The 27166-nt window shown below is 38.5% G+C and overlaps 1 protein-coding gene and 1 long non-coding RNA gene across 8 annotated transcripts in view; both read right to left on the bottom strand.

The window, feature by feature from the left end:
- LOC144086272 (uncharacterized) overlaps positions 1-9054 on the bottom strand; it is a 94900-nt gene extending 85846 nt beyond the window's left edge. For 5 of the 6 annotated variants that reach the window (XR_013304388.1, XR_013304386.1, XR_013304387.1 and 2 more), the window contains exons 1-3: positions 8990-9054; positions 8561-8664; positions 6242-6407 (exon numbers count right to left, since the gene is read on the bottom strand). This is a non-coding gene — a long non-coding RNA (uncharacterized LOC144086272). Of the gene's footprint in view, positions 1-4365; positions 4443-6241; positions 6408-8560; positions 8665-8989 lie in introns of all 6 variants that reach the window. The other variant, XR_013304389.1, reaches the window with a different exon arrangement.
- Positions 9055-12933: 3879 nt separating this feature from the next.
- Positions 12934-27166, bottom strand: part of LOC144086066 (guanine nucleotide exchange factor VAV3-like) — a 31582-nt gene continuing 17349 nt past the window's right edge. Inside the window, exons 21-29 of one of the 2 annotated variants that reach the window (XM_077615836.1) lie at positions 26035-26165; positions 22839-22904; positions 22536-22570; positions 22350-22466; positions 19053-19140; positions 17830-17959; positions 15660-15713; positions 14112-14260; positions 12934-13338 (exon numbers count right to left, since the gene is read on the bottom strand). In XM_077615836.1, the coding sequence (XP_077471962.1) occupies positions 13297-13338; positions 14112-14260; positions 15660-15713; positions 17830-17959; positions 19053-19140; positions 22350-22466; positions 22536-22570; positions 22839-22904; positions 26035-26165 (812 nt within the window). In that variant the 3' untranslated portion in view covers positions 12934-13296. The remainder of the gene's footprint in view (positions 13339-14111; positions 14261-15659; positions 15714-17829; positions 17960-19052; positions 19141-22349; positions 22467-22535; positions 22571-22838; positions 22905-26034; positions 26166-27166) is intronic. The other variant, XM_077615837.1, reaches the window with a different exon arrangement.

The raw sequence follows: 27166 nt of genomic DNA, 5'->3' as shown, positions 1-27166 counted from the left end.
TCAAATTAAATCAAGCAAATTCGGATGGAATCAAACAAACGAAAAGAATCCCAGAAGAGACATACTTCGAACTATGAAAATTGTGCAGCTATCGATTGTAGTAAGCTAATGAACTGCATGTCTTTTAGTGTAATAATACAAAGTAGAAACCTGCAGTTTAATATTTTAGTGCGACTTATATATGAACATTTTTTTGATTCAGTGGCTGTGGCCTATACTACTTCCACTGTGCTTCTTATGAAATCATTTCTAGTAAAATATTGCTGTTAACTAAATTGTCATAAACTCATGAAAATTGTATTTGCGTAGCTAATTGAGGATTGGAGCGATTTACTCAGTTCTATGTCGTCGTATTGAAATTGAACTTCTTGTGAAAAGCAAAAACATCAGTTTTGAAAACTGGAAAGACAATTGGTCAGTATTGAGTTCACATCAGGGATCACAACTAATCCTTCATCCAAATTGGAAGAGGGAAGGAAAGTCGGCGTCCCGCTGTGGGAACGTTCATGGCAGCGTTGCGCTGAGGGAGAATGAGCTTTAATTCGAGGAGGGTCAATGAATAAAAATGAAGTCGCATCCCACTGGGTGGCATATTGAGTGCTGAGACCAATTTTATTTGAGAGATTAATTTCCCTCCCAAGGGTTGTCGTGAAACACCTTACTGTGTGTGAGAAGAGTGTAAGTGCCTCTCACAAAATTATACTCTCCATGAATAAAAGAGAATGGCTGTTTTTGAAATTGTAAAATAATAATTGTGAAGCCAATGTAAAGCATAAAAGGCGTATAAAAGATAAAGCGGGATTGGATATTAATCCAGTGGACCATATCGTGTTTATTGAGACAGGAAAGTCATTAGCATTGATTTAATATGAACCAGAACAAAAGCGTAGCTGCCAGTGGAAAAGGTTGGTGTTTTAATTTATGACAAAAGTTCCTAAAAAAATGTAATTTCAAAATTAAAAAATATATTCAACAACTAGCTGCAACTGGAAAAGGTTGGTGTTTTAATTTACGACAAAAGTTCCTAAAAAAAATGTAATTTCAAAATTAAAAAATATATTCAACAACTAGCTGCAACTGGAAAAGTTTGGTGTTTTAATTTACGACAAAAGTTCCTAAAAAAAAGTGTAATTTCAAAATAAAAAAATAAATTCAACAACTAGCTGCAACTGGAAAAGTTTGGTGTTTTAATTTACGACAAAAGTTCCTAAAAAAAAATCTATTTTATAATTAAAAAATAAATTCAACAACTTGGTGCTTTTCATCGGATCGCGATGATATTCTGCAGAATTTCCCTTACAATTACAACAGTAAACCAGACGGATCATAGGAATCATAAAATAAAAATAAAAATAGTAGTGGCTGTCCGGATGTGGAAAAGTACGATGTTTATATGCTGATAAAATCAAGAAGCTGACTACAGCCTTCATTCCGGTTCATAAAGAGCATTGTGTTTGTCCCTGTATCATTCAATACTGATATACATTAAATATAGTACTATAGTCCAAAATGGAGAGGATGAAGGTGTGTTGCAAAATGCTGGCAAATTCCAACACATTGTCAAAAAATTCCCACGAAACGAGTCAAACACGACCACAACCATGTGGAATACAACTACCAACACTTTGTTCCGTGTGTTCCTGAAGAACAAAAACCCCACAACGCTTGCTATGCCCTTCACGTTTGCATCCACGTTGTCTTACTTCTGAGAAGCCCAACTGGATCATAAAGGCCGCATTAGACCATCAAAGCGATGTTTTACGGTAAGGCTAAACGTTCCAAAACATTTTCAAACTGCCTTACGTGTGTTTACAATAATTATGTACTGTATCGGATCTTCTGGGCAATGTGAAAAATAATGCTTCAATTTGACTGACAATATCAGGCATCCCTTAGTCCACAGGTGACAAAGTGGTGGCCCGGGGGCCAAATCTGGCCCACTGCATCATTTTGTGCGGCCCGAGAAAGTAAATTGTGAGTGCCGACTTTCTGTTTTAGGATCAAATTCAAATGAAGATTATAGATGTACATTATATTTCCTACTTTTCCCCTTGTTAAATCAATAATTGCAGTTTTTTAGTGCAAAAAGCATTTTGTCAAATCTAAAAATAAATACATACAAATATTTTCTGCTTTCCACTTTAATATGGAACATAATTAAAAAATATATTGTTTCCTTTTGGAATGAAAAACAAATGATTAAAAGACATTTTCCCTTACTAAGAATTTTGGCAATCTATGCAATATTTAAAGAATTATTTGGCATTTAATGCACTTGCTACTTTTTCTAGCAAAGAAAAACAGATACCAAAGATGGCCTTACATAATCCGCATAGCAACAGTTACTCGTTTATTTAAGATAAGCGCAAAGAGAGATACTAGTTGTCATATTGTAGTTGCTTTGTTCTGAATTGTACACAAACTCATATCGAAAACTTGCTAGCGGTCAAATGCATACTGTTAAACAGCATATATCCAAAAATCAACTCTTTGGCGATTTAACAATTTAGCTCGAGGCCTTGCCACGTAACGTCGGTTGCCACGGAGTGTGAACTGACACATTAGAGACTGCGGCGGTGTTTAAGGGCCAATAAATACATTTGTAACATGTTAACGCACAATGCATAATAATCCAGGCTTTTTGGGCTGCACAACATAAATATGATGATACTAAATGCAAGCAAAAATTGTATTATTTTAAATGTTATCTCACAGTACACTAAAAGAAATGTAACTAAATTATACAGGTAAAATGACAAATATTCTCTCTCACATTCAGATATTTTCTCGCCTTAAACAATGAACTTGATCAGTTATGTATATAAATTTCTACCTAGCAACATCCCAACGCAACTTGGACTGTGCATTTCTGATTGTACTGTAGTTTATCACAAAAGTACACTGATTAATAATGTTAGCTCATAATTTGGATTTTTTTTTAAACGAGTTGGTCAGAAATGAAATGAAAAGCAGTAGTTTTCTGACAAATACCAAAATTAAACCCTATTTTTTTGCCGTCTAATAAAGTAAATATTAATACTATTACTATGCATGCATGCAACTTCACCTTCTCCAAAACGGCTTGAATATAAATAGCGCTCCACCTAAAATTTGCATTCTTTCGAGGCTTTTAAAACTGTTGAAATAAAAAGCCCCCCAACTTCTGCGCTCTTCCCGACTCTCAGTAATGTTTACGGTAGAACTCCGCGAATCCGTGCGAATCAAAGCGCCGTGCACGGAATGCATGCGAACGTGGCACGTTGTTATGAACAATAAATCATCCTTGACCCGTCACCGTTGCGCTTCCATTGTCACGAAAGAAATGAAACAAAGTGCAACTTCACGCAGAATGGCAATGAGCACAAAGACCTTTTAGCACAATACTGGAAAGTTATCTACAGCCTGACAAAAGAAGCTCTGCTTATTTCTTTCTCAGGCAAGATGTTCATATTTTCCACAGGTCAAAATAAAGTGTCTTTGTTTTACACTTTTAGCTTAGCATTTTTTTAATGACTTTTCAAAGAACGTTGCAAAGAGCCATTGTTCATCTTGTTTCTGTGTTCTGTTTCAATTCTGGATTCATCGTTCTTTCGATTTATGTTTCAAAGTTTCCTTGCTATCTCATCCCAAATTGAGTCAAGTCACTGTTTGAGTGACTTAGTTAAATTCCACAATTTCTAAGTTAGTGCAGACTCGCATTTCCCTGTTGGTTTCAGTACCGCTTTGTTTTCACAGCTTCTGATGAGATACTGTTTTGAAAAGGGACCGCTGAAAACCCAGTTCCTTTAGTTTAAGGGGATCAACTTGGTTTCACGTGGGCCGGACCATTTTAGATATGATATTTAGATTTTTTTTTATAAATGGATTAAAAGAACTGGATTAAAATCCCTGAATATTCAGGTTTTTTTCATAGATCTAAAACAATGTTTATTTTAGCTTTTTTTTCTATATTTTTAGATTTTACAAAATGATTTTTGAACTAAAAACACAGAAAAAAATGGATTAAAACATTACAATTATTAATTTAAAAGGGGGAAAATCAGGAAATTGAATATACATCTATAGTCTTCATTATAATTTGATCCTAAAAAAGAAAGTCAGCACTCAAGGTTTACTTTCCCGGGCCACACAAAATGATGCGGTGGGCCAGATTTGGCCCCCAGGCCGCCACTTTGTCACCTGTGGACTAAAGGCTTTAGTTCTTAAATGTTTCATTTTTACAAGTTCACTTTGTTGCATGAGCTAAGCTCATAGCAGATAAATATGGTAACAGCAACAAGTTGACAAGTAATTACAGAAGAAACTTTGCACTGAGGGAATTTGGGAATTCGAACTGAGCATTAATTAAAAAGTGGCTATTTTTACCTTAGCAATGCCTTATTATTGATGTTCCTTTGAGCTTTTGTTTCCTGTCCAGAAGTGAGGTCAGATTGGTTGTTTGCCTGCAAAATGAGGTTAATAGATTAAAAAAACAAAGAAAAAAAAAAAATCGCAAAGCCAAGTGTCAAAGTGTAAACACCTTTCCATTCACTGGCTCCAGCTAAGTGAAAAATATCACTGCTGACATAACACGACAGCGGCTGTCGGTTTTGTAAGACAAGTATGAGATGTGAAGCGGTTGGGGTTATTACGGAAGAATCTAAGAAAAATATAACAAACCTTCAAGGCCGACATGTCCGTCCGTCTCTCTGGTCTGTATGTGGTTTTATTGTTGCAGAAATAGCACTCCATAATTGTGTACAATATTGACATAGTGCAACAAAATTTAAAAACGGCAGTTTTTGTCACCATTGATTGGCCTTTGTGCTGCTACATATTTTCTGCACAATAAGGTGCAATTTCAATGAATAGCCTATCTTCAAATTTGTTTCGTATTTAAGGCACACCAGATTATAAAACAATAGTATTAATTGTGGTGGTGGTAGTAATAGTAGTAGTTGGGGATTGTGTTATACATCAATTAGATGGAGCTGTGCTAAAGGGAATTTTATACAATAATTAGCCAACACCGATCCATATATAGGACGCAATTTTAGGAAAATTTAAGTCTTTTAGTTAAGAAAACATGGTACTTATGTGATACTATTCGATCTTGGCAGAGGACAAAGAATATACAAAATATGTTGATTGTGTACCGTTTTCGTAGGTGCAATTAAGCATGAAATCTTTAAATGCCATTGTGGTCATTTTAACTACTCAGGTACACAGAGTTTTTATGTTTTGTTGGAAAATAAATCTTAATAATACATTTTAATACTCACATTGCAACTCTGCTACAATGTGATATGATATCTAATTAAATATGCGATGGCACTATGAAATACAAATGGATAATGTCAAGAGAGCTCTTTGTTTCTCCATCTGTAACTTGGCATGCAAACATACTTTTTAGTCTAGAAAAGATGCAATCCAGTATAAAGAAATTTGATATGACAATATTATAATTAATTAATACATGCCTTACAGAACATCTACAGCAAGGGTGTCAGACTCGGGTTGGTTCGCGGGTCGCGTTAACGTCAACTCCATTTCACGTGGGCCGGACCATTTTAGATATAATATTTAGATTTTTTTTTTTTTTATAAATGGATTAAAAGAACTGGATTAAAAGCCCTGAAAATTCAGTTTTTTATAGATCTAAAACAATGTTTATTTTAGCTTTTTTTTAAATATATTTTTAGATTTTACAAAATGCTTTTTGAACTAAAAACACAGAAAAAATGGATTAAAAAAATTACAATTATTGATTTAAAAGGGGGAAAATCTGGAAATGTAATATACATCTATACTCTTCATTTTAATTTGATCCTAAAACAGAAAGTCGGCACTCATCATTTACTTTCCCGGGCCACACCAAATGATGCGGCGGGCCAGATTTGGCCCCCGGGCCGCCACTTTGACACATGTGATCTATACAGGGAATCTGGCACGATGCATACATTTTCAATTCAGTTTCATAAAGCTGACCCCAACCTGATTTTTGAAAAAAAAAACGTTTTCATCACGACCGCAACCCAATCGCACGACTCCTCATTTAAATAAAATGCAATCAGTACACTAGCTACAGATCGTATTATAGTATAGCGCCTCATACCGTGGCAGCTCTTGTCCGTCTTCCCTCAATACCATCCAATTCAGTGCCACACCTCGATTTGAAATCAGCCTAGGTCGCGATTGCCCCGGCCTATTAAAGGAATCATATGCGTATCTGCTCCTGATGGCGTCCATAAATAAAAGATACCTGTGGTGAGTCGGTCTGCTGGTCTCCCGCAGCTCTGAAGGAAATCCGTGTGCCCTCATTTATTTCATGTGGCAGTGGCGGTGAGATTTAATGGTCCTTTTGCCTCAGCCTTAACAAGTTGGACCCCGATGGGGGGTGGAACTGAAATAACACATCTGTAGGCTACCTGGGAAATGTACAAAAAGATTGTGTCAAGCAAAAAGATTGTTTCAAGCACTTTGCACCCCGTGTTTTTAGAGATGGATGACCTGTTTAATGAATTGAGGCTATTAAAGAACATAGCATCACTTCAAAACTGGAAACCAGTAGTGAAAATGAAAAGAATAGTTTGTGGGTGGTTTGTAAAAAGGGATTTTCAATTCCTGAACCATCACTTGCCATCTTTTCTTTATTAGCATCAGTAAAAATATGAATGCAAAACAATGGCGGTGATAGTTTTAACTAGCTGAAGAATTTTCATTCTTACATTTGTTATATTTACGCTGTTGCTGCTAAGGATTCGGGATTTAATAACAAATGTTTTATTTATAGTTTAATTTTATGAATTTATTTATTTAAAAATTGTAACTAATGTTATGAATTTATTTATTTTAAAATTGTAACTAATTTTATGAATTTATTTATTTTCAAATTTTTAATTAATTTTATGAATTTATTTATTTTAATTTTTTTAACTAATTTTATGAATTTATTTATTTTAAAAATTGTAACTAATTTTATGAATTCATTTATTTTAAAAATTATAACTAATTTTATGAATGTATTTATTTATTTATTTTAAACTAATTTTAGGAATTTCTTTGAAATATCACCCAAAACGGTGACTTTTATTCATCTACAAAAGTTCTATCATTTACTTCTTTTTTTTAGCTAAAAAAAATTTTAGTTTTTTTTTCATGCCTTTTTATACCCAAGATTAACCAAGCCAAGCTAAAACTGAACCGAATTTTAACGTGTCTAAAAACTGTAAACAGCTATTTAGGTCAAGGGTACACTTTAGTAGCCATCAGCCAATCATATATTGCCAAGTGTCAACAGACAAACACAGTATTTGGACTCTCTCCCAACAAATTTACATGCCAAAATCTTGGGATGGTTGGATGGCATCGTCAAACAAATAAACAACAGTAGCAAAGTGCATTATTCAAGGTAACTGACTGTGAAACAACGCTTCCCTGTTGACAAAATGGAGAATACAATGACGCATTTTGAGTTCCTGGATGCCAAACCATCACCCGTAAAGAGCGGTGTCACGTTAAATGTGTCCCCCTAAGTCACGGGCAGCTGCTGAGCTGCAGGGATGATGCTAATCAGCTGGCATCGAGGAGTGACCTTTGACCTCGGAACTGTCACTCACGCTCACGCTCACCCCGGCGACAGTCGGCCACGCTCGGAAGGGCACCCTCACTTTTTTGGACGATTACCACCGCCAAACTCTAGTCATGATCACAGTCTATTTGAGCCTTCATTTTTAGATTTGATGTTAACTACTTTGGATTGCCAAATGTTGTCAAGTCTCCTCAACACCAAATGACTGTTTTATGTTTTTTTTCTTTTTATGGTGAGCCAGGATTCATTCTAGTAAACAATAATAAAACAAAATGTGGTTAAATCAAAAAATATATCCGAAAATCTGAAAATAAATGTTCACATTTCAAGCCATCGTCAAAAAAGGAGCTCATTCTTGACCGATATTTGTGTTTCATTTCTATTATGCTCTTGTCTTTGTATTAGTTTGCAGTCCCTTAATTAAAAATAAAAAGTATTAATTCATTCACTATCTTAAGTGCTTATCCTCCAGGGTCGCGGAGGTGCTGGAGCATAGCCCAGTTTCTGTACAGTTGTGGCTTTTTACTACATGTCCTTTATAAAGATCAATTCTAAACGCTTATGTCTTGATCTCTATCATAAAAAAAAAAATCACCGCATATTTGAGCCTCAGGTTCACACTCACGATGAGGTATAAATTCAATTAACAAGTGTTAATTGTGCCGTGGGATTCCTACAAAAAGTCAAAATCCAGATCTGCTTGAAACTAAGGCAGCTGTGCGAACCATTTTTTACGTAAAAAGAATTCCTCCACTTTACTTACCTTACCTTGTCCTCTTCCTTACCTTAAGAATTGCAGCCTCTGTCAAGCATCAAAACTCACGTGACAAAAAACTAACATCAAAAAGGGAGTAACGAGGCGATAGCAAAAGAGACGGAAATATTTTTCTTCTTCTCCTTTGAACCCTTGAGCTAAAATTTGTAATCAAAACCATAGAAAATCAACGGCGTGTGCCACACACACACTGTGTGGTAAGAAAGACCCTGTACCTTCGTTCCTGATGCATGAAGTCGTCACACCGGTCTTATCATTTTCATCGAGCCGGCATTGTTTATGCACATCAGTGACTATTCTTGAAGAAAAATGATGCGCTCTGTAACACAGGGATGCAAACAAAACAACCTTTAGTGAAGTGACAGATGCCCTTTAAAGGCTGCGTAGGTAAAAAGGTGCAAATGAGGAAATAAAAAGCTTAGCAGCAATGCAAAATGAAGATTTTCTTTGTTTAGGGAAAGGTCATTCACAATATCCCATGTTAATTAATATAGAAGTAGCTCTATTACTGGGATCAGCTTATTGTTATTCAAATGGGACAACACCTGTTTTATTAGGATGCAAAGCAACAGGTGCCTACATGCTAACAAACATAGATCAATCAACATAAACTGCTTAATAAATTAAAATAAAAACAATCTTACCAGCAGGCCATGCACACTGGATTAACAAACATTTCCAGTTGCATCCAATCAAATATGGTTCTGGTCCGTTACTAAATGGGACCTAATAGAAACATGTATTGTACAAAAAAAGGTTCCCATCAAACTGATTACAATACATATATATTTTTTAAAAAAACACATAAAACTGGAATAGTTAGAATTTATTACACACATGTTCTATATTTAAGGCAGTCCGGCATATGAGTGGTTACCGCGTCGGCCTCACAGTTCTGGGGTCGAGAGTTCGATCCCAGGATGTTTTACCACTTAATGGAGTTTGTATGTTAACATTGTGTGGAGTTTGTATGCCCTCCCCAGGCTTGTGTGGGTTCTCTACGGGTACTTTGGTTTCCTCCCACATCCCCAAAACATGTAGATTGGTTGAACACTCTAAATTGCTTGAAATCTGAAATTTAGATTTAAAAAATACATATTTATTTGCCAAAATTTATAAAACTTCAATATATTGCACTCGGCCCGGCAGCTTGAGTGGTTAGCACGTCGGCCTCGCAGCTCTTGGGTCCTGGGTTCAAATCTAGGTTGGTCCACTTGTGTGTGGGTTTTCTCTGGGTACTCCAGTTTCCTCCAATATTCCAAAGACATGCTTTGGATGCTGATTGGACACTCTTTGCAAAAATGTATAAAAATACAATATATTGCAGTCGGGCCGGCAGCTTGAGTGGTTAGCACGTCGGCCTCGCAGCTCAGGGGTCCTGGGTTCAAATCCAGGTTGGTGCACTTGTGTGGAGTTTGCATGTGTGGGTTTTCTCTGGGTACTCCGGTTTCCTCCCATATTACAAAGACATGCTTGGTATGCTGATTGGACACTGCAAAAATTTATAAAACTACAATACTATATTGCAGTCGGCCCGGCAGCTTGATTGGTTAGCATGTCGGCCTCGCAGCTCTGAGGTCCTGGGTTCAAATCTAGGTTGGTCCACTTGTGTGTGGCTTTTCTCTGGGTACTCCAGTTTCCTCCCATATTCCAAAGACATGCTTGGTATGCTGATTGGACACTGCAAAAATGTATAAAAATACAATATATTGCAGTCGGGCCGGCAGCTTGAGTGGTTAGCACGTCGGCCTCGCAGCTTTGGGTTCCTGGGTTCAAATCTAGGTCAGTCCACGTGTGTGCGGGTTTTCTCTGGGTACTCCAGTTTCCTTCAATATTCCAAAGACATGCTTGGTAGGCTGATTGGACAATCTAAATTGCCCCTAGGTATGGGTGTGAGTGCAAAGGATTGTTTGTCGCCTTCAGCTGGGATAGGCTCCAGCACCCCCCCGCGACCCAAGTGAGGGCAGTGAGGATAAAGCGCTTCAGAAAATGAATGAGTAAATTGCATTACACATTAAGATTTGAACTAAACGGCCTTTAAAAAATGACCTTTGGCTCATTGAATATAACATTTGAGAGTTGTGCTTAAGCACGTCTTCTTGAACTCCCACGTCCTTCAACTTCTCTACGTTTGTGCGGCTGGAGTCCAAATTCCTTGTCACTGACTTTCATCTCCGCTGCTGAGGCAGGAACAGTCAGATTACGGTGAGGAGGCGTCTTAAGGGGAGCCGCTTTCTTCGCTTCTTTGTGACGGGAGTGTTAGCGGCAAAGCGCTCCACCGACACCGCCGGGTCATTAGAGAGGCTTCGACGCGGCGGGGGTAAAGCACGCCTCGGGCACTGTTTACATTGTGAGAATACTGATGGTTGCACCAGCCAAAGCTGTCCATTCACCAGGCATTTTTGCTCAAGCTCCATTTTTTTGAAATGCAGTCGCACTGTGAGATGAGAGGAGTTTAGTTCCATCATCCTGCTTGTAAGTCAAAAAACGTATCTGATATCATCTTCTATTTAATGAATGACAGTGCCACCTAAAAATATAGCACCATTTTTTACATATTTTTTTAAATCAGGAAAATACCACTGGATAAAATTGAACTTAACATAAACAGTAAAACATTTAAATGAATGCAAGTGAATTAGAATTGTGATTGATTTGTTTCATTTATAATTTTAGCCAACATTTTTATATTTTGTCACTATCATACCTGTCAACCTCTGCCGATAACTGCCCTTATAAATGATTATGATTCCCCTTACAAACCCCCAAAAAACCTTACAAACACCGTACGAGTCGTACGGTGTTTGTAAGGTTTTTTTGGGGGGTTGTAAGGGGAATCATAATCATTTATAAGGGCAGTTATCGGCAGAGGTTGACAGGTATGCACTATTCAGTTATTACTTAATTTTCCATACTGCTTATCCTCGCAAGGGCCGCGGGGGGTGCAGGATCTTATCACCAAGCGGGGGACTGAATGTAAGTGAATTATAATTGTGATTGATTTGTTTCATTTATTATTTTAGCCAACATTTTTTTTAATATTTTGCTTACTATTCAGTTTTTACTTAATTTTTCATACTGCTTATCCTCGCAAGGGCCGCGGGGGGTGCTGGAGCTTATCACCAAGCGGGGGACTGAATGTAAGTGAATTAGAATTGTTATTGATTTGTTTCATTTATTATTTTAGCCAACATTTTTTTTATATTTTGCTTACTATTCAGTTTTTACTTAATTTTCCGTACTGCTTATCCTCGCAAGGGCCGCGGGGGGTGCTGGAGCTTATCACCAAGCTGGGGATAGCCTGGATTGCTGGTCGGCCAATTGCAAGGCTCAAAAGAGATTGATTAGTTCTGAATATTTGTGTTTCAAAAAATACAATTTTGGTTTTTTGACCCAATTTTAGAGGGGGGGCATTCTTTTGTATTTCCATAATATTTTCAAATCGCCTCCAACCTAACATTGGTATTTGTTTTTAATTGAATATTATTGTTGTTTACATCCAGTATTCTTGCCAGATAGTTTGACAATTTTCCATCTTTTTTTTAAATATTTTTGCAGCCAGAAAATTGTAATTATTGGCTAAAAGAATCATAGATTTTCACTTTTAGCATTAAATATCTTGAGTTCTGGGGGGTTCTGCAAGGATCCTTTCAGAATCTAAAAGAGATGCAGACACATAAATAGAAGTACACACAAGAAAAAACACAGTATAAAGATCTAAAATGTGAATTATAGGAAGGAGTGTTGACCACATTTCTTCTCTAATGTGACATTTCGAAAGAAATCACAAAGGGAATCATTTTGATCAATTATTGATGCAATTTACTTGCCGCCAAGATTTGTTGTCGTAGGAAAGCTTGGCTAAACACCTTTGCATTTGTTCATAGCACCTCGGCTTTCCAGTGAATAGCCGTTACATCACCCTTGAATCATTCGTGGCAGAACCAAAAAAAGATTTACGGCAAACAGAATCCAAAGACGGGTTTTTCCACCTTAGGGGGGGATCAAACGAAGACCCCTTAACTTTGGCTGAAATGAAAAACATCAAAGAACACAATCTTCTTCACACAAACGCCTTCATGTTCATTTTTGGACATCATATTAACGACTTTGGATTGACAAATGTTGTCAAGTCTCAACACCAAATGACTGTTTTATGTTTTTATCAAATAAAATGCGGTTAAACTAAAAAAATCTATCAGAAAATCTGAAAATAAATGTTCACATTTCAAGAAATTATCATAAAGGAGCTCATTCTTGACCAATTTTTGTTTTATTTATATTATGCTTTTGTCTTTGTATTAGTTTGTAGTCCTTTAATTAAATATAAAGAGTATTAATTCCTTCACTATCTGAAGTGCTTATCCCCAAGGTCCGCGGAGGTGCTGGAGCACAGCCCAGTTTCTGTACAGTTGTGGCTTTTTTTAAAGTACTATACATGTCCTTTATAAAGATCAATTCTAAACGCTTATAACATTAAAAAAAATCTCCAACTTCAACTTCTTGGTACTAAATCTGATCAATATCATGACTTTTTTTGCCATTTCAATTCTATAGACCACCAAAATCACCAAGACACACCCCCAAATCAATTAAATAATCAGTTTATTTGCCTGCCTCTAGAGTTCCAGTGCTAGTTCGGCCTTGGCGGCGTCGGCGCTCAGCTGACGGAGCCTTCCCCGCCAACGCAACATGACGACAGCCGAGGCAACTTTCACGCCAGGCCGCCGAGTCATCAATAATAAGTCAAGGTGAGTCAGTAAAGGGGGGGTCTAGGTAGGGGGGGGGATTCCTGGTGCTGTCAACTGGGGTAAGGGAGGCCACGCTTTTAGAGGATGTGGTGCTTTCTTTCTGCGTTTCCCACGGCAACGCCAATGAGACGCCAGATGCTGGCGCTGAGTGTTGGGGGGAAGCGTCGTGGTCATGTAGACAAGACATCCGTCACCCTGAGTCAGTCCTCCTCTTCTACGTAGGTGGAAGGAAACCAGCCCTCCTGGGAACAAATCTGGATTTGATCACTTATCATAAAAGTGAAGTAAAATACAGTGGTACCTCGACCTACGATCAGCTCTACCTACGAGTTGCTCGAGATACGATAAAAATTGATGACATTTGTGCGTGTCATTTTCCAAATATTTTGAAGGGAAAGCAAAAACAAACAACTCTTGATGCGTTTGTTTTGAAGACTCCGGCTGAACGTGCGGGTGGAGTCAATCCGTTACAAAGGGAAAAAAGATTAAAACTAAATTAGAATTAAGTTTTGTGTAAAGTTACATTAAACGTATGTTTGAGTGTGTCTGTATATATTAATCCAAGTTAATTTAAATTTGTTTATTCCGTTACAAGGGTGTCATCGTGGAAAGATGCCCCCCTTCTGTAACCTCCGCGAAATCTGCCCAATTTTAGTTATATTAAACACATTTTAGTACTGTTAAACCACTCGTTATTTATTACTTTGGCAATATATGGCGAATTAGAACAAATAAAAATGTTTTTCCAATCCAATATGCTGTTTTTGGTGTTTTTTCCAGAGGGTTGGATCGAATTAATTTATTTTTAGTTCATTTCAATGGGAAACGTTCGCTCGAGTTACGAGAAGCTCGACATACGAACTCAGTCCCGGAACGGATTAAGATCGTATGTCAAGGTATCACTGTATTTGTATTATTTGAAGAAGGCTGGTTCTTGACTTGGTTTGCACCATTGCAACTTTTACAGATTGCCGCGCTAGAAGGAAGGGAAGACGATCAAAACATTGTGTCGCACCTTGCCGCCCACCTCCCCCTTCCACCAGCCGTTGGATGTTTTGGTGTAGATGTTAACCACGTCCCCCTGCAGCAGAGAAAGCTCCCACACGTCTCTGGCGTTGAAGTCGTAGCGAGCGACGGCCACGGACACCACTCTGGGAGAAAACACTGGTGGACCACAAATGTCACCCAGAGAACAGAAACATACGGTTGATTAAAAACAAATTATAATACTAAGAAAAATCAAGAACATTAATATGCAGGCACATTTGTTATCATTGGTTTTTACATAAGGCAGACAACATTGTGATGTGACCACAATTCAAATTCTATCTTTAGAGAAACACTTAAATAATATAGATGGAACTTGACTGTTAAATTGCTGATGTTGTTTTGGTTAGCAATAATAGTTTTGAATGACATCAGAATGCCGCTAAAATATCATCAAGAAAAATGATACAAAAATATCTTGTTTGCATCTAAAGCTCATATATGATGTTCATGTAGAATTACTGTAACGTAAACAGAAACACTACAATGTATCACATTTTCCGGACTATAAATCGCACTCTTTTTTTTCCATCCATCTGAAATTAAATTTATCATTGTGTATCAATACTGAATTTAAACGGAAAACACTCTCAGGAATGTAAAAAAATAAAAATTAAATACAAAAATTATCTAATCCTTAAAGTATTTAACATGTGTTTATCAATATAGTACCATGAGATTAAATTTTACATCCCAATATCTACACCACATGTGTCAAAGTGGCGGCCCGGGGGCCAAATCTGGCCCGCCGCATCATTTTGTGTGGCCCGGGAAAGTAAATCATGAGTGCCGACTTTCTGTTTTAGGATCAAATTAAAATGAAGAGTATAGATGTATATTAAATTTCCTGATTTTCCCCCTTTTAAATCAATAATTGTAATTTTTTAATCCATTTTTCTGTGTTTTTAGTTCAAAAATATGTTTGTAAAATCTAAAAATATATTTAAAAAAAGCCAAAATAAACATTGTTTTAGATCTATAAAAAAACTGAATATTCGGGGCTTTTAATCCAGTTCTTTTAATCCATTTATATAAAAAAAATCTATATATTACATCTAAAATGGTCCGGCCCGCATGAAATCAAGTTGACGTTAATGTGGGCCGCAAACCAACCCGAGTTTGACACCATTTATCTACACTATGTACCAGTAAATAGTTAGTTAGTTAAAACTGACTGAAATTTGACACTACAGTTTCAATTCTGCATTGTTAGGGGGAACAATACAGTACCCTTTTATAATAAAACACCAAATAATAACAGGTATTGCAGAATCTTTGCATTGAAACATGATAACCGATTGCTATCCCTCCCAGTTGAAATAGATCCGACGTCTTTTGCTGTCAACGTTAGCCAACGAGTTAAAAGATTGTTGAAAGTTGTCCATGCTACATCTCCGATCCTAATCCTGTTACGCTTTCTCCCAAAGCATTTTGCATTATTTATGAGTTGAGTGAAGCAAAACAGACAATGTCATGCGGCAACACTAGCGAGCAAAGAAAGGCCGTAAAGATGTACCTGACCAGAAAGGAGAAGAGGAAGGAGGAACAAAACAGCAACCACCAGGAGCAACTACACACACAAACACAGCCAAAAGAGAGCACATTCAAAGTTGGCAAAGTCAAAGAACAAGCAAAGGAAGCCACACTGAGTGGGAGACATGACTGAAAAAAGCTCCTTACTACAGCACAATATAATAATATATGAAATAATAATCCAGAAATCTTTTTTTCCTATTGCCCATTGCGCTTGTGCGCTATGAACTCTACCCAACAACGACTTATCAAATGTTTGTGGGCTCTTCCTATGTAAGACAACATTTTTTTATGTTGTAAATGACTTTGATTATAGAAATATTTTTCAATTTTTCCCTTGCCATGTGACAGGTGGCTAAACTCATGTTTGTGTGTGACTTCCATAATGGTGAGCCCTATATTTTAATTTTTAGGGGCATTTTAAAAATAAAAACAAATACTAATAGATGATTTTTTTATGTAGGCGTGTGCCTGAAGAACTCGTAGCAAGTGGCCATGCAAATTTCTAAAGGTGAGAGCTTTATTTGGGCACACACTGAAGCATGGCGTCTGTTTTTGAGCCTATGGAAAAAAAAATCTCCTTTTGATTTTTCATATCTTTATTTATTTTGCTGTTTGGCAGGGCATCCGTCTTTCCTCAGAAGCCAGTGCCCACACTCTCAAGCTCTAAGTCGACGGGGGCGGATAACTTAAGGCAATAATAATTCATCCCAGAATGCAATGGTGGCTCCGGCAAGGCGTTTTCTCGCTGAATGGCGCCGCCGCTTTGAAGGAAGAGGAGGAGAACGAACGAGGATGCCCAGAAGCACGTAGACAAAAGGCTAACGTTAGATTCATTCTAACAGTGGTGTGTATGTGTGTGTATTGTTGATGTGTATTTTGAAAGCCGCTGCCTCCCGCACTACTTATTTGCAAGCCTTTTTTCCCCGGGTTGTGCCCCAGCTGCGAAACCTGGGGTTTCCCCAAGGTTTGTGTCATTCACTCAATCCTTTTCTTCTCCTCCTTCTACTCAGCTGGCCGTGCACGGTACATGTCATGCCCTGTCAGGAAAATTGTGCATGTGTGGGGAGCAATATGCTATCCTGGCATCATGCAGAGGGAGGCGGGTCCCAGTGCACGCCTTGGGCACCGACCTCTTCTTGGGACCAATATGGTGAGCCGGCCTACAATGTATTCATTACATTTTCATCATATATATGTATATACATATATATATATCTCTATATATATATATATATATATATATATATATATATATATATGTATGTATTTATACACATGTATGTATATATACACATGTATATATACATATATATACACGTGTATATATGTATATATATATATATATATATACATATACACGTGTATATGTATATGTGTGTATGTGTGTATAAGTGTGTATGTGTATGTATATATATACACACACATACATATATACACATACATACACATACATATATACATATACACACATGTGTATATACACATGTATATATATGTATATATACATATGTATATATATACACATATATATATATACATATATACATATACACACACATATATGTGTATATACACATGTGTATATATATATATATACACACACATATATATATACATATTTATATATATACATATATATATATACATATTTATATATATACATACACATATATATACATATATATATATATATATACATACACATATATATACATATATATATATATATATATACATACACATATATATACATATATATATATATATATATATATATATATATATATATATATATATATATCGACCTACCGTTTCAACTTAAGTCATTAAAGACTATCACATTCCAATTTTCCTCATCTCCTCTGTACATTATCTCTCATTTGTTGAACCACCTCATTACCGTGACTCACTTCATCCCGACCTGCCGTTACCGCAACGCATTCGCTATCAAAGATTCCGCGTTGACACACCCGGGCCGGCTTTTTTGCAGGTAAACCGAATACCTCCACAAAAGCCCCCATGACAGAGCTCTCAAATCATTTCACTTTTTTTTTTCTTTCTAGCATCCACATCCGCTCTAAGCTGGAAGCATCAGCAGCTGTCAGAGGCAGGAGTCTCTCCGGCAAAGTCTTTTGCAAGTGCACACTCACCGCTGCCAGTCTTGCTAATGGCCCAAGGCGAGCTTCCATCGGAGCATTGCCGGTATGGGAAGCTCAGATTGGTGTCGAGACTGCTAAAGTCTTCTTTTAAGGAATGATGCTTATAGTATTCCACCAGGTCCTGCACGAGAGCAAAACAACATGTCACTGAATGACATATCAATTGGCACAATCCCTAACTACAGTTGTTCTTGCAATTTGCATACAATGACTCCATTTAACCACATAACATTTGATATTGCACTGTACCAACCTACCACTGGAAATACACACACTACACTAACTTAACACACATCTACGAATTATTACACCTACTTACCAAATTACCTATAGCCATCAAACTTTTTACCTACTGTAGACTAGTATAATTTTTGGGCACATATCAACTTAATGGCAAAGTTAATATTCAAAGCAGAATTTGCACTTTATTGAACCTGGAATATCGGTACTCGGACGTTTCATCGAAAGACGTTTGGTCCCCGGACGTTTGGTCGAACGGACGTTTGGTCGACCGGACGTTTGGTCGACCGGACGTTTGGTCGACCGGACGTTTGGTCGACCGGACGTTTGGTCGACCGGACGTTTGGTAGTACGGGCGTTTGGTAGAATGGACGTTTGGTAGCACAGACGTTTGGTTGACGGGTTGTTACTGTTGAAACCAGCTCTCAAAATTATAATCATGAGAGAGTGAGTTTAATATCTAAATATCTAATATAGAAATATCAACAGTAAACTCTCTGTCATAATTTGACAGCGAGCGAACCTGCCGACCAAACGTCCGTTCTACCAAACGTCCATTCTACCAAACTTCCATTCTACCAAACGTCCATTCTACCAAACGTCCGTTCTACCAAACTTCCATTCTACCAAACTTCCATTCTACCAAACTTCCGTTCTACCAAACGTCCGTTCTACCAAACGTCCGGTCGACCAAACATCCGGAGACCAAACGTCTTTTGACGAAACGTCCGGTCACGGAAATATCTCACAAAGGTGAACTTGCTAGCCACTCTTCCCAAAAATGAATCATTTTTTCCCCTGAACTTGTCGACTGAATTTCTTCAATTTTATATCTCCATCCAACATTACTTATCATATTTGAAAAATGCCATTATTATGCACTGACTACCAAAAAAAAATCATGCTGAATAGAGCATCAAATTGACAGGATTGCATTCATGTCTCATGCTTTGAGGCCCATCTCGGAGTCCTACCAGCAGTGTTTTGAAGGGTCGACTCTCTGTGATGTAAAAGTAGCCGTCCTTGGTCAGAATCTTAATGTGCTTCACTCTGTCGTTGAACCTGCACAAGGATAAATAAGACATGCACTGCTAATCAACTCGACACGCTTCCAACATCGGGCCCGGCCTCCCGTGTTGATAGTCACGAAGGTCTGTGAGAGCATATTCATGACCTCTTTTAAATATTCCACATTCACTCAGATCAAATGAGACCAGCGTCTAATGGCAAATTGCAGTGACATTTGTTGTAAAACGCTGTCAGATTTACTTTACACGTCAAAATGAACATTTCAAGTTTACAAGTTCAGGTACAGCGGTGTTTTGAGATATAAATGACACACCTGGTGAGTTGTTACTGACTATTTTTCTTGCCGATAATTGATATGTTTGTGCCGTTTGATAGCAGTGAACTACACTCACTTCACATCGAGGAGCAATTTAGCACATTGTGAACAATTTTCTGGAAAAAAGGCTCTTCAAGCTGTCAAATTAAGCATAACACATTGCTTTGCTCCTGATAAGTAAGTTCGGCTTTGTTATAAAAAAAATGTTTGATACCGTGTAAGGGCTATCAAATAGCTTACATCACATGTGTCAAAGTGGCGGCCCGGGGGCCAAATCTGGCCCGCCGCATCATTGTGTGGCCCGGGAAAGTAAATCATGAGTGCCGACTTTCTGTTTTAGGGTCAAATTAAAATGAAGTGTATTGATGTATATTACATTTCCTGATTTTCCCCCTTTTAAATCAATAATCAATTTTTTCTTTGTTTTTAGATCAAAAATTATTTTGTAAAATCTAAAAATATATTTTAAAAAAGCTAAAATAAACATTGTTTTGAAATCGAGGTGACGTTAATACGGCCTGCGAACTAACCCGAGTCTGACACCCTTGGCTTACATAGAAATGATCTGAAAACTCACAGGCGTATTTGTTTATCCTCTGCAAAGAGCAACAGATAATTACTTTGGCTAGTCTGAATAATGAAAATCTGCGAATTAATTGACACATCATCGTTGCATTGTGTGAAAAATATTCCCGGAAAGAGCCCGTTGTACCAGGGTCGAAATTCGTCCACTTTGTAGAACATTTTAGACTTTTACGTGTGCCCTGTGTGTGTGGGTGAAAATATGTGCCATGTTGCATTTGTACTGTTTTTAATCGCTTGATAAGGGGAATTCAAAATAAAATAACAGGTAAGGAAATGCATTTACTTTTGGGGGGATTTCGTAACTAGGATCTTTTTCGTATCTCGGGTCACTCATTTGCATATTAAAAAAAAAATTGTAACCTGAAACTTCCGTACCTAGAGACATTCGTAAATCGAGGTATGACCGTATGAGTACTATGAACTACTATATACTTACGATGTACCTGTATATCAAAGTGCAACAAGAGACTGCTTGAAGTGTGTGGTGTTTATATTGCATGTGTATGTGTGTGCCAAGTTTATTTATACTTTTTCCAAGATTAAACCTTTGAAAAAAGAGGTTCCAGGGATTAAGATTTAAAAGGCCCGTCAGGGTGTTTCATAGCCATTCAAGAGTCAATTTTCAGAACACGCATGCATGCATCATTTGTATGCAAAGCCATCAGAGACGCACGTGTGCACGCATCGGTGTCTCCCGGCAGAAGACCCAAAACAATGGGCAGGAAATTAAAAGGATTTTCCTTTGTGCGTCGTCCAAACGTTTACCAATGAGCACCTCAAGCAGCCAGCAGTTGGTCTCTATTGTCTTTGCATAATAGCATCAGGAGCCAAGCACTACGTAAAGGGCGTAGGGGTGCAGAATTGTGGCTAGTCCAATCTGGCTAGTTCATTGTTTCCTCATTGAATCAAAGAAAGAGCCTTACATTATTGTTTTACCGATTAAGTTTTGAAGAATAAAAAGGAACCTCTCTGGTATTACAGCCCTACTCGAAACACCCTGATGATCCATCAAAACAGTCATTATTAGATTATTTCAAAAATGCTGCATAATTATATAACATCTATCCTATAAGTACCCTGTTCAAACCCTGATCCATTCGAATATCCAACACTAAACAGTCGAGGAAGTTACTTTAAGGCTAGGATCAACCCTAAATGGAACCCTGATCTGTTAGACACATCGTCCAACAGTGAGGTGCTTCAGTCAACCTTGATGAAGGATCCATCCATAAAGACAGACCTTAGGTTCACAAAAACAGAACCAATAATCCATTCAAGAAAACAGACTGACAAAAATCCTTCAGTCAAATCTTGACTTGACTCTAATCCGACGTTCTAAAAAAAGAAAATTCAAGCCCTGATCTATCTACAGATATTGAAATTGTGGAGAATTTTAAGTACCTGTGTGTTCACCTCAACAACAAACTCGACTGGTCCACAAACATAGATGCCCTGTATAAAAGGGGCCAGCGCCGCCTCTACCTACTGAGGAGTCTACGGTCCTTTGGAGTGTGCAGGACACTGCTGAGGACTTTTTACGACACTGTGGTGGCATCTACAGTGTTTTATGCAGTGGTCTCTTGGGGATGCGGGAGCACGCAGAGGGACAGGAACAGCCTGAATAAGAGGGTCAGGAGGGCCAGCTCTGTTCTGGGCTGTCCTTTGGACTCTGTGGAGGAAGTGGGAGAGCAGAGGATGCTGACCAGGATGATGTCCATCATGGACAGCACCTCCCACCCCCTGCATGAGTCTGTGGAGTCCCTCCAAAGCTCTTTCAGCAATAGACTGCTGCACCCTCATTGCAGGAAGGAGCGCTTCCGCAGATCCTTCCTCCCATCAGTTGTCAGGCTCTTTAACAAAACAAATGGCTGAGTGTTAAGACCTACCGTATGCATCCATGTACATCTATGTGTATGTATGTATATATGTCCTTATATACATGTATGTGTATGTATGCATGTGTATGCACACGTGTATATGTATATATATATATATATTTCACCAACACGCTTATTTATTTATATATTTATTCATGTATTTACCTATCTATTTATGTCTAAAATGCATTTCCTATTTCTACATCCTCACCCTCTTGCTACTGTGACAACGAAATTTCCCGAATACGGGATGAATAAAGTTATCCAATCCAATCTCACGATTTCTGCTTACTGTAACACCTCCAACACCTCACACTCCAGGAAGTCCACGAAAAAAAACTGACCATTTACCCATATATAGGTCCATTTATTAATACCTTACACAACCTCTCAAGAAATTCTAACCGAGAACGCATCTTTTTACGAAACCTCAGTTGAAAAGAAAGATTCACTATGACACTTACTTTATACTGATGGCGTACTCTGTGCACTCTTTACTCCGTTGCCGAACCAGGTAGGTGCTGTTCCCTCGGGCTTGGAGCTCCATCTCGGCCTGGCACCTCTCCATGGGCCCCGCAAACCTGCAAACAAGCCACCTCATCATGGAGAATGTGAACAAGCAGACGTAATGGAAAATGGCGTGTTGTTACCAGAGCTGTGAGGAGTAATCGACACGCTTGGGTAGCTGGCACATAAAAGAAGAAGAAGAAGAAGAAGCAGTACGCTTATTTTGCTAATCTTTGAACTTGAAAAGCTTGGAGGTCAGACATCTCTTAATGTGATATTGGAGTCACAGCGGGGAGGCTAAAATCAGACCTCAACGGGAGCGGAGGCATGTAATGGAAAAGCACATCGCTTGGCTCCAGACGTCAATAGTGGCCATTACTTGGCTAAATGCATTGCGCTCACGCTTAATGTGGCGTATTGATCAGCAAGGAAATATGCACACTTACGCAAGGGCAAGGCCTCACGGCGTCGCTGGGAAAGAAACCAATCTTGCCGCTCACTGGGATTCTGCCCTGCGAAGGGATGTTAATCGCGTTAAATTTGTCCCGCGGCCCCGACATATACGCACACGCCGCCTCGCTCCCACCCCACCGTGGATAAATCCTCGGCAATTAGCACGCAACAAGCACCGTGTCTAATTTGCAGCCCAGTTAATTACAGCGGCGACTCGGCCGACAGTTTGATTTGTAGTGCATCACAACACGGGCTTGGGTTGGCCCCAGACTAACGGCGGCTCGTTTCCGCTGCCTAATTTTCAAACAGCGCAGGGAACAAATCAATAATTGTAATTTTTTAATCAATTTTTTCTGTGTTTTTAGTTCAAAAATCATTTTGTAAAATCTAAAAATAATAATAATAAAAAAAGCTAAAATAAACATTGTTTTAGATCTATAAAAAACTGAATATCCAGTTCTTTTAATACATTTATTTAAAAAAAAATCTAAATATTATATCTAAAATGATCCGGCCCACATGAAATCGAGTTGACGTTAACGCGGCCCGCAGACCAACCCGAATCTGACACCCCTGTTCTATAGCAACATTATTATCATTACTTATCACTTGTACTGGTCCAAGTTTAAGGCTGTACACAACACTGTCAACCTGCACTGCACGATATACCAAACAACCTTGGTAGAGGTCTGCACTTGAGAAGGACACTCTATTCCAACTTTAATGCGACAGATTGAGTTCATTTGTAAGCGTTTAAAGAACAAAACGACCGTCATTAGCGTTAATTGAGAAAATGGAGTCTCTGTCGACTCCATTTGACGTTTTTAGCTCTGGCGTCTGACTGCTCTCAATTAAGATGCTACACTTTTTGGGTGAAAGCATTGGGGGGGGAGGTGGGGGAGACGCCTGGCAGGCTAACTCGATTGTAGTCTCTGTGATTCATTCTGCGCAATAACATTTCATCCAAGCTCTTTTGGTTCTATTTGTTATGCCCTGGATAAGCGTGTGCTAAAAAGATTAAACGCATTACTCGGGCGGCATAAACAGGCAGCACCCGCTGAAGGATCAAATGAAATCACTGTGATTGATTGTATTGTTATGCCAGCGGGACAGAGATAATTGCCTTCTGGGTAACGGTGGTTGGGTGGATGGAGGAAGGTTTGATGGGGGTGGGGGGGTAATTCTATCCTGTGGCGCCGTCGGGGACGCCCGAGATTAAGAGTGCCCTGTGGAGTTTTAATTGTCATCACAAATGCTTGTGTTTGGATGGCGAATCCCCTGCAGTTACCTTTGTGGTTTTAGAAGATACGATAAATGTCTGGTTTTTCCTCTCCATTTTTGAGTTTTCTGATCAACCAAAAACACTGCATTTTTGCAATAAGTGAGTACAGAGGTACCTCGACATAAGAGTGGCCCGACATACGAGCAATTCGAGATACGAGTAAAATTTCGGGGAAATATTTATCTTGAGATACGAGACAAATTTTGATATACGAGCAGACAGCGGACGCGAGATGCTGCTCATAAGAACATCATGGCCACTGTCTTTCTGGTCGCAAACTCCCTCGTGTAATGTCTCTCTCTGGTCGCAAACTCCCTCGTGTAATGTCTCTCTCTGGTCGCAACTCCCTCTTTGTAATGTCTCTGCGAGCACTGGGCGGAGCATTGCATTTTTTCAGTGTTTTTTTCCCGTTAGTCAGTGCGAATGGCGTATATACAACTTCTCGTTGGCAAGTGGTCGTGCGTTATCCTATTGTGAGGACATTTGTGTGCATCATTTTGGGACTATTTTGAAGGGAATACAAACTCAAACAAACCTCGATATTGACTGAAAGTCAGTGTGGAGGCGGGGCAAAAAGAAAGGTATCAAAATGTCAAACAAAATTAGAATTAAATTTAGTGTTAGGTTCGATTAAACTTATTTTTGAGTGTGTCTGCATTGTAATCCAAGTTCATTTCAATTTGTTTATGTTATTTTACCAGCGCGTTGCCGTGCAAAAAGGTAGCACCACTAAGTAGAGGTACCACTGTAAAGAGGATTTTTTTGTTTCAATTGGTGAAGGTCTGTTTCAGCACAAACCGACATGAAGGATGGGGCTCTCGTTCCAGGCGGGAACACCTGAGATAAGTCTGTGGCCTTTAAAAAAAACAGATGAGGTCAAGCGCTCGGATCAGAGGTTGCTGACTGCCATTAAGAGCCCCTCTGCAGGCGGCAAATGGCAATTGCGTTATTGTCTTGCCAAAGCGTTTTAAATTCATCAACGCGGCGCGGCATTGACATCATGCGACGCCAGACATGGGATGAGGGAGTCACATGACCTGTGCGTCATGTGTTACACTACATATATCGTGTCATAGTCTAAGTGACAGACAAGAACACCTAGAACAAAGCAGAAGAATAATGCCGGGTCAAATTGGATGACCTCGTAATAAATACGTCGCGACAACGTTTCAATGAAAACAATTGCTGTTTTTCTTTATTTGAAAGTGAATGGAAGAGGTTTTCTGCTTTTGGAGGGAAAAAAGCAACTCCAGTAGGAAATTCTGGATGAAATTTATGCTTTAAAATGGCTTACAAACGTCTCACAAAGTACGGACAAATAGACTTAAGGACAGTTTTTTTCCCACAGCCATCAGGACTCTGAACTTCAGCTAGCACGACACACAATCCCTTCTGTGCAATAACTTGCGGGTGTGCAATAACAATGTGCAATATCTTAGAAATCTGTGCAATATTTTAGAATCTGTGCAATATTTCAGAATTCTGTGCAATATTTCAGAATTCACTTAGCCGGGATATGACTTTTTATACTTTTATACTACTATTTATGTTTTTTTACTGGGAAAACACACTTTGAAAAGCTTGGAGTAGCACCACCAATTTCGTTATACACAGCTGTGTATGATGACAATAAAGGCTATTGATTGATAGACAATGATAATGAATGTTGATCATTTTAGACCAAGCTACACTTGTGAGATATAAAATATTTTCAATAGCACAGTTGTCTTCTTTACATTGCCACTGTTAGCTAAAGTTGACATAATTCCTGGCACACACACACACACACACACACACACACAAACACACACACACCGCCTGGACTCAAATCGATGAGCCGTGACACGTCACCTTCTCCCTTAAGAGTCACAACCACCGCGAGTAGCACACACGCCGAAAACACACACCTGCCACCAGGAGCTGTGCAGGTCGGCGAACATCAGCTCGATCACGTCACCGGCATGGGCAGACAGCGGGGGTCCGCACGGCGGGCAGGGGACTCCATCGTAAGCTCGGATCACCAGCATCCGAGGAAGACCTTGAACACAGCATCACAATTACACTTGCAACTCAAACCAGAGCAGTCAAATCTAAGGAAGATGCATTCTTACGTTTAAAAAAAACCAAAAAACGTGCATTATTTTGATTAGATAAACTCATTTTTTGTAATTTCACGAGTGAGAACATATTTTTCAAATGAAATCTTAGCCATAATTTACAAACCTCACTGCCCTCCTAAACTGTTACCACAAATTCAGAAGCAATTACGTAAAAAAGTGCATTATTTTAATTAGATAAACTCATTTTTTTCAAATTTGACGAGTGAGAACATATTTTTCAAATGAAATCTTAGCCATAATTTACAAACCTCACTGCCCTCCCAAACTGTTACCACAAATTCAGAAGCAATTACGTAAAAAAGTGCATTATTTTAATTAGATAAACTCATTTTTTTCAAATTTCACGAGTGAGAACATATTTTTCAAATGAAATCATAGCCATGTTTTACAAACCTCACTGCCCTCCCAAACTGTTACCACAATATCAGAAGCAATTATCTTTAAAAAACAATAAAAATGAAAAGAAAAGCTGGAAATTATGTTCAAAAACACACACACACACAATGATCCTTTTCCAAAAGCCGCCATTCATTTTGGCAGCAGATTTCTCTCCATCCTCCCGACTGCTCGCAGAAGCAATATTTTTCAAGGCACAGTAAAAAACACAGCTGCCGGCGTTGGAGTTCGTGTCGGAGACGAAGCGCTCTTGCCAGGGTGGACGACACAGCCACTCTGTCTTCCGCCTACATCCGGACCCACTGAGGAAGCCATTAACTGACGCTGACCCCTTCCCACCTCCACACACTCGTATTCTCACTTGACGCCTGCAAGTGTGGTCACTTTTAAGTCGACGTAGCTCTATATTTCTATATTTTCCTATGAGGGGGCAAAAAGTAAAAAATATATACCATATTTTCACGACTATAAGGCGCACCGCATTATAAGGCGCACCACATTATAAGGCGCACCACATTATAAG

This window comes from Stigmatopora argus, chromosome 12, assembly GCF_051989625.1.
Source record: "Stigmatopora argus isolate UIUO_Sarg chromosome 12, RoL_Sarg_1.0, whole genome shotgun sequence".
Classification (NCBI taxonomy): domain Eukaryota; kingdom Metazoa; phylum Chordata; class Actinopteri; order Syngnathiformes; family Syngnathidae; genus Stigmatopora; species Stigmatopora argus.
The sequence above is the reverse complement of the archived record's forward strand: the minus strand, read 5'-3'. Positions and strand labels throughout refer to the sequence as shown.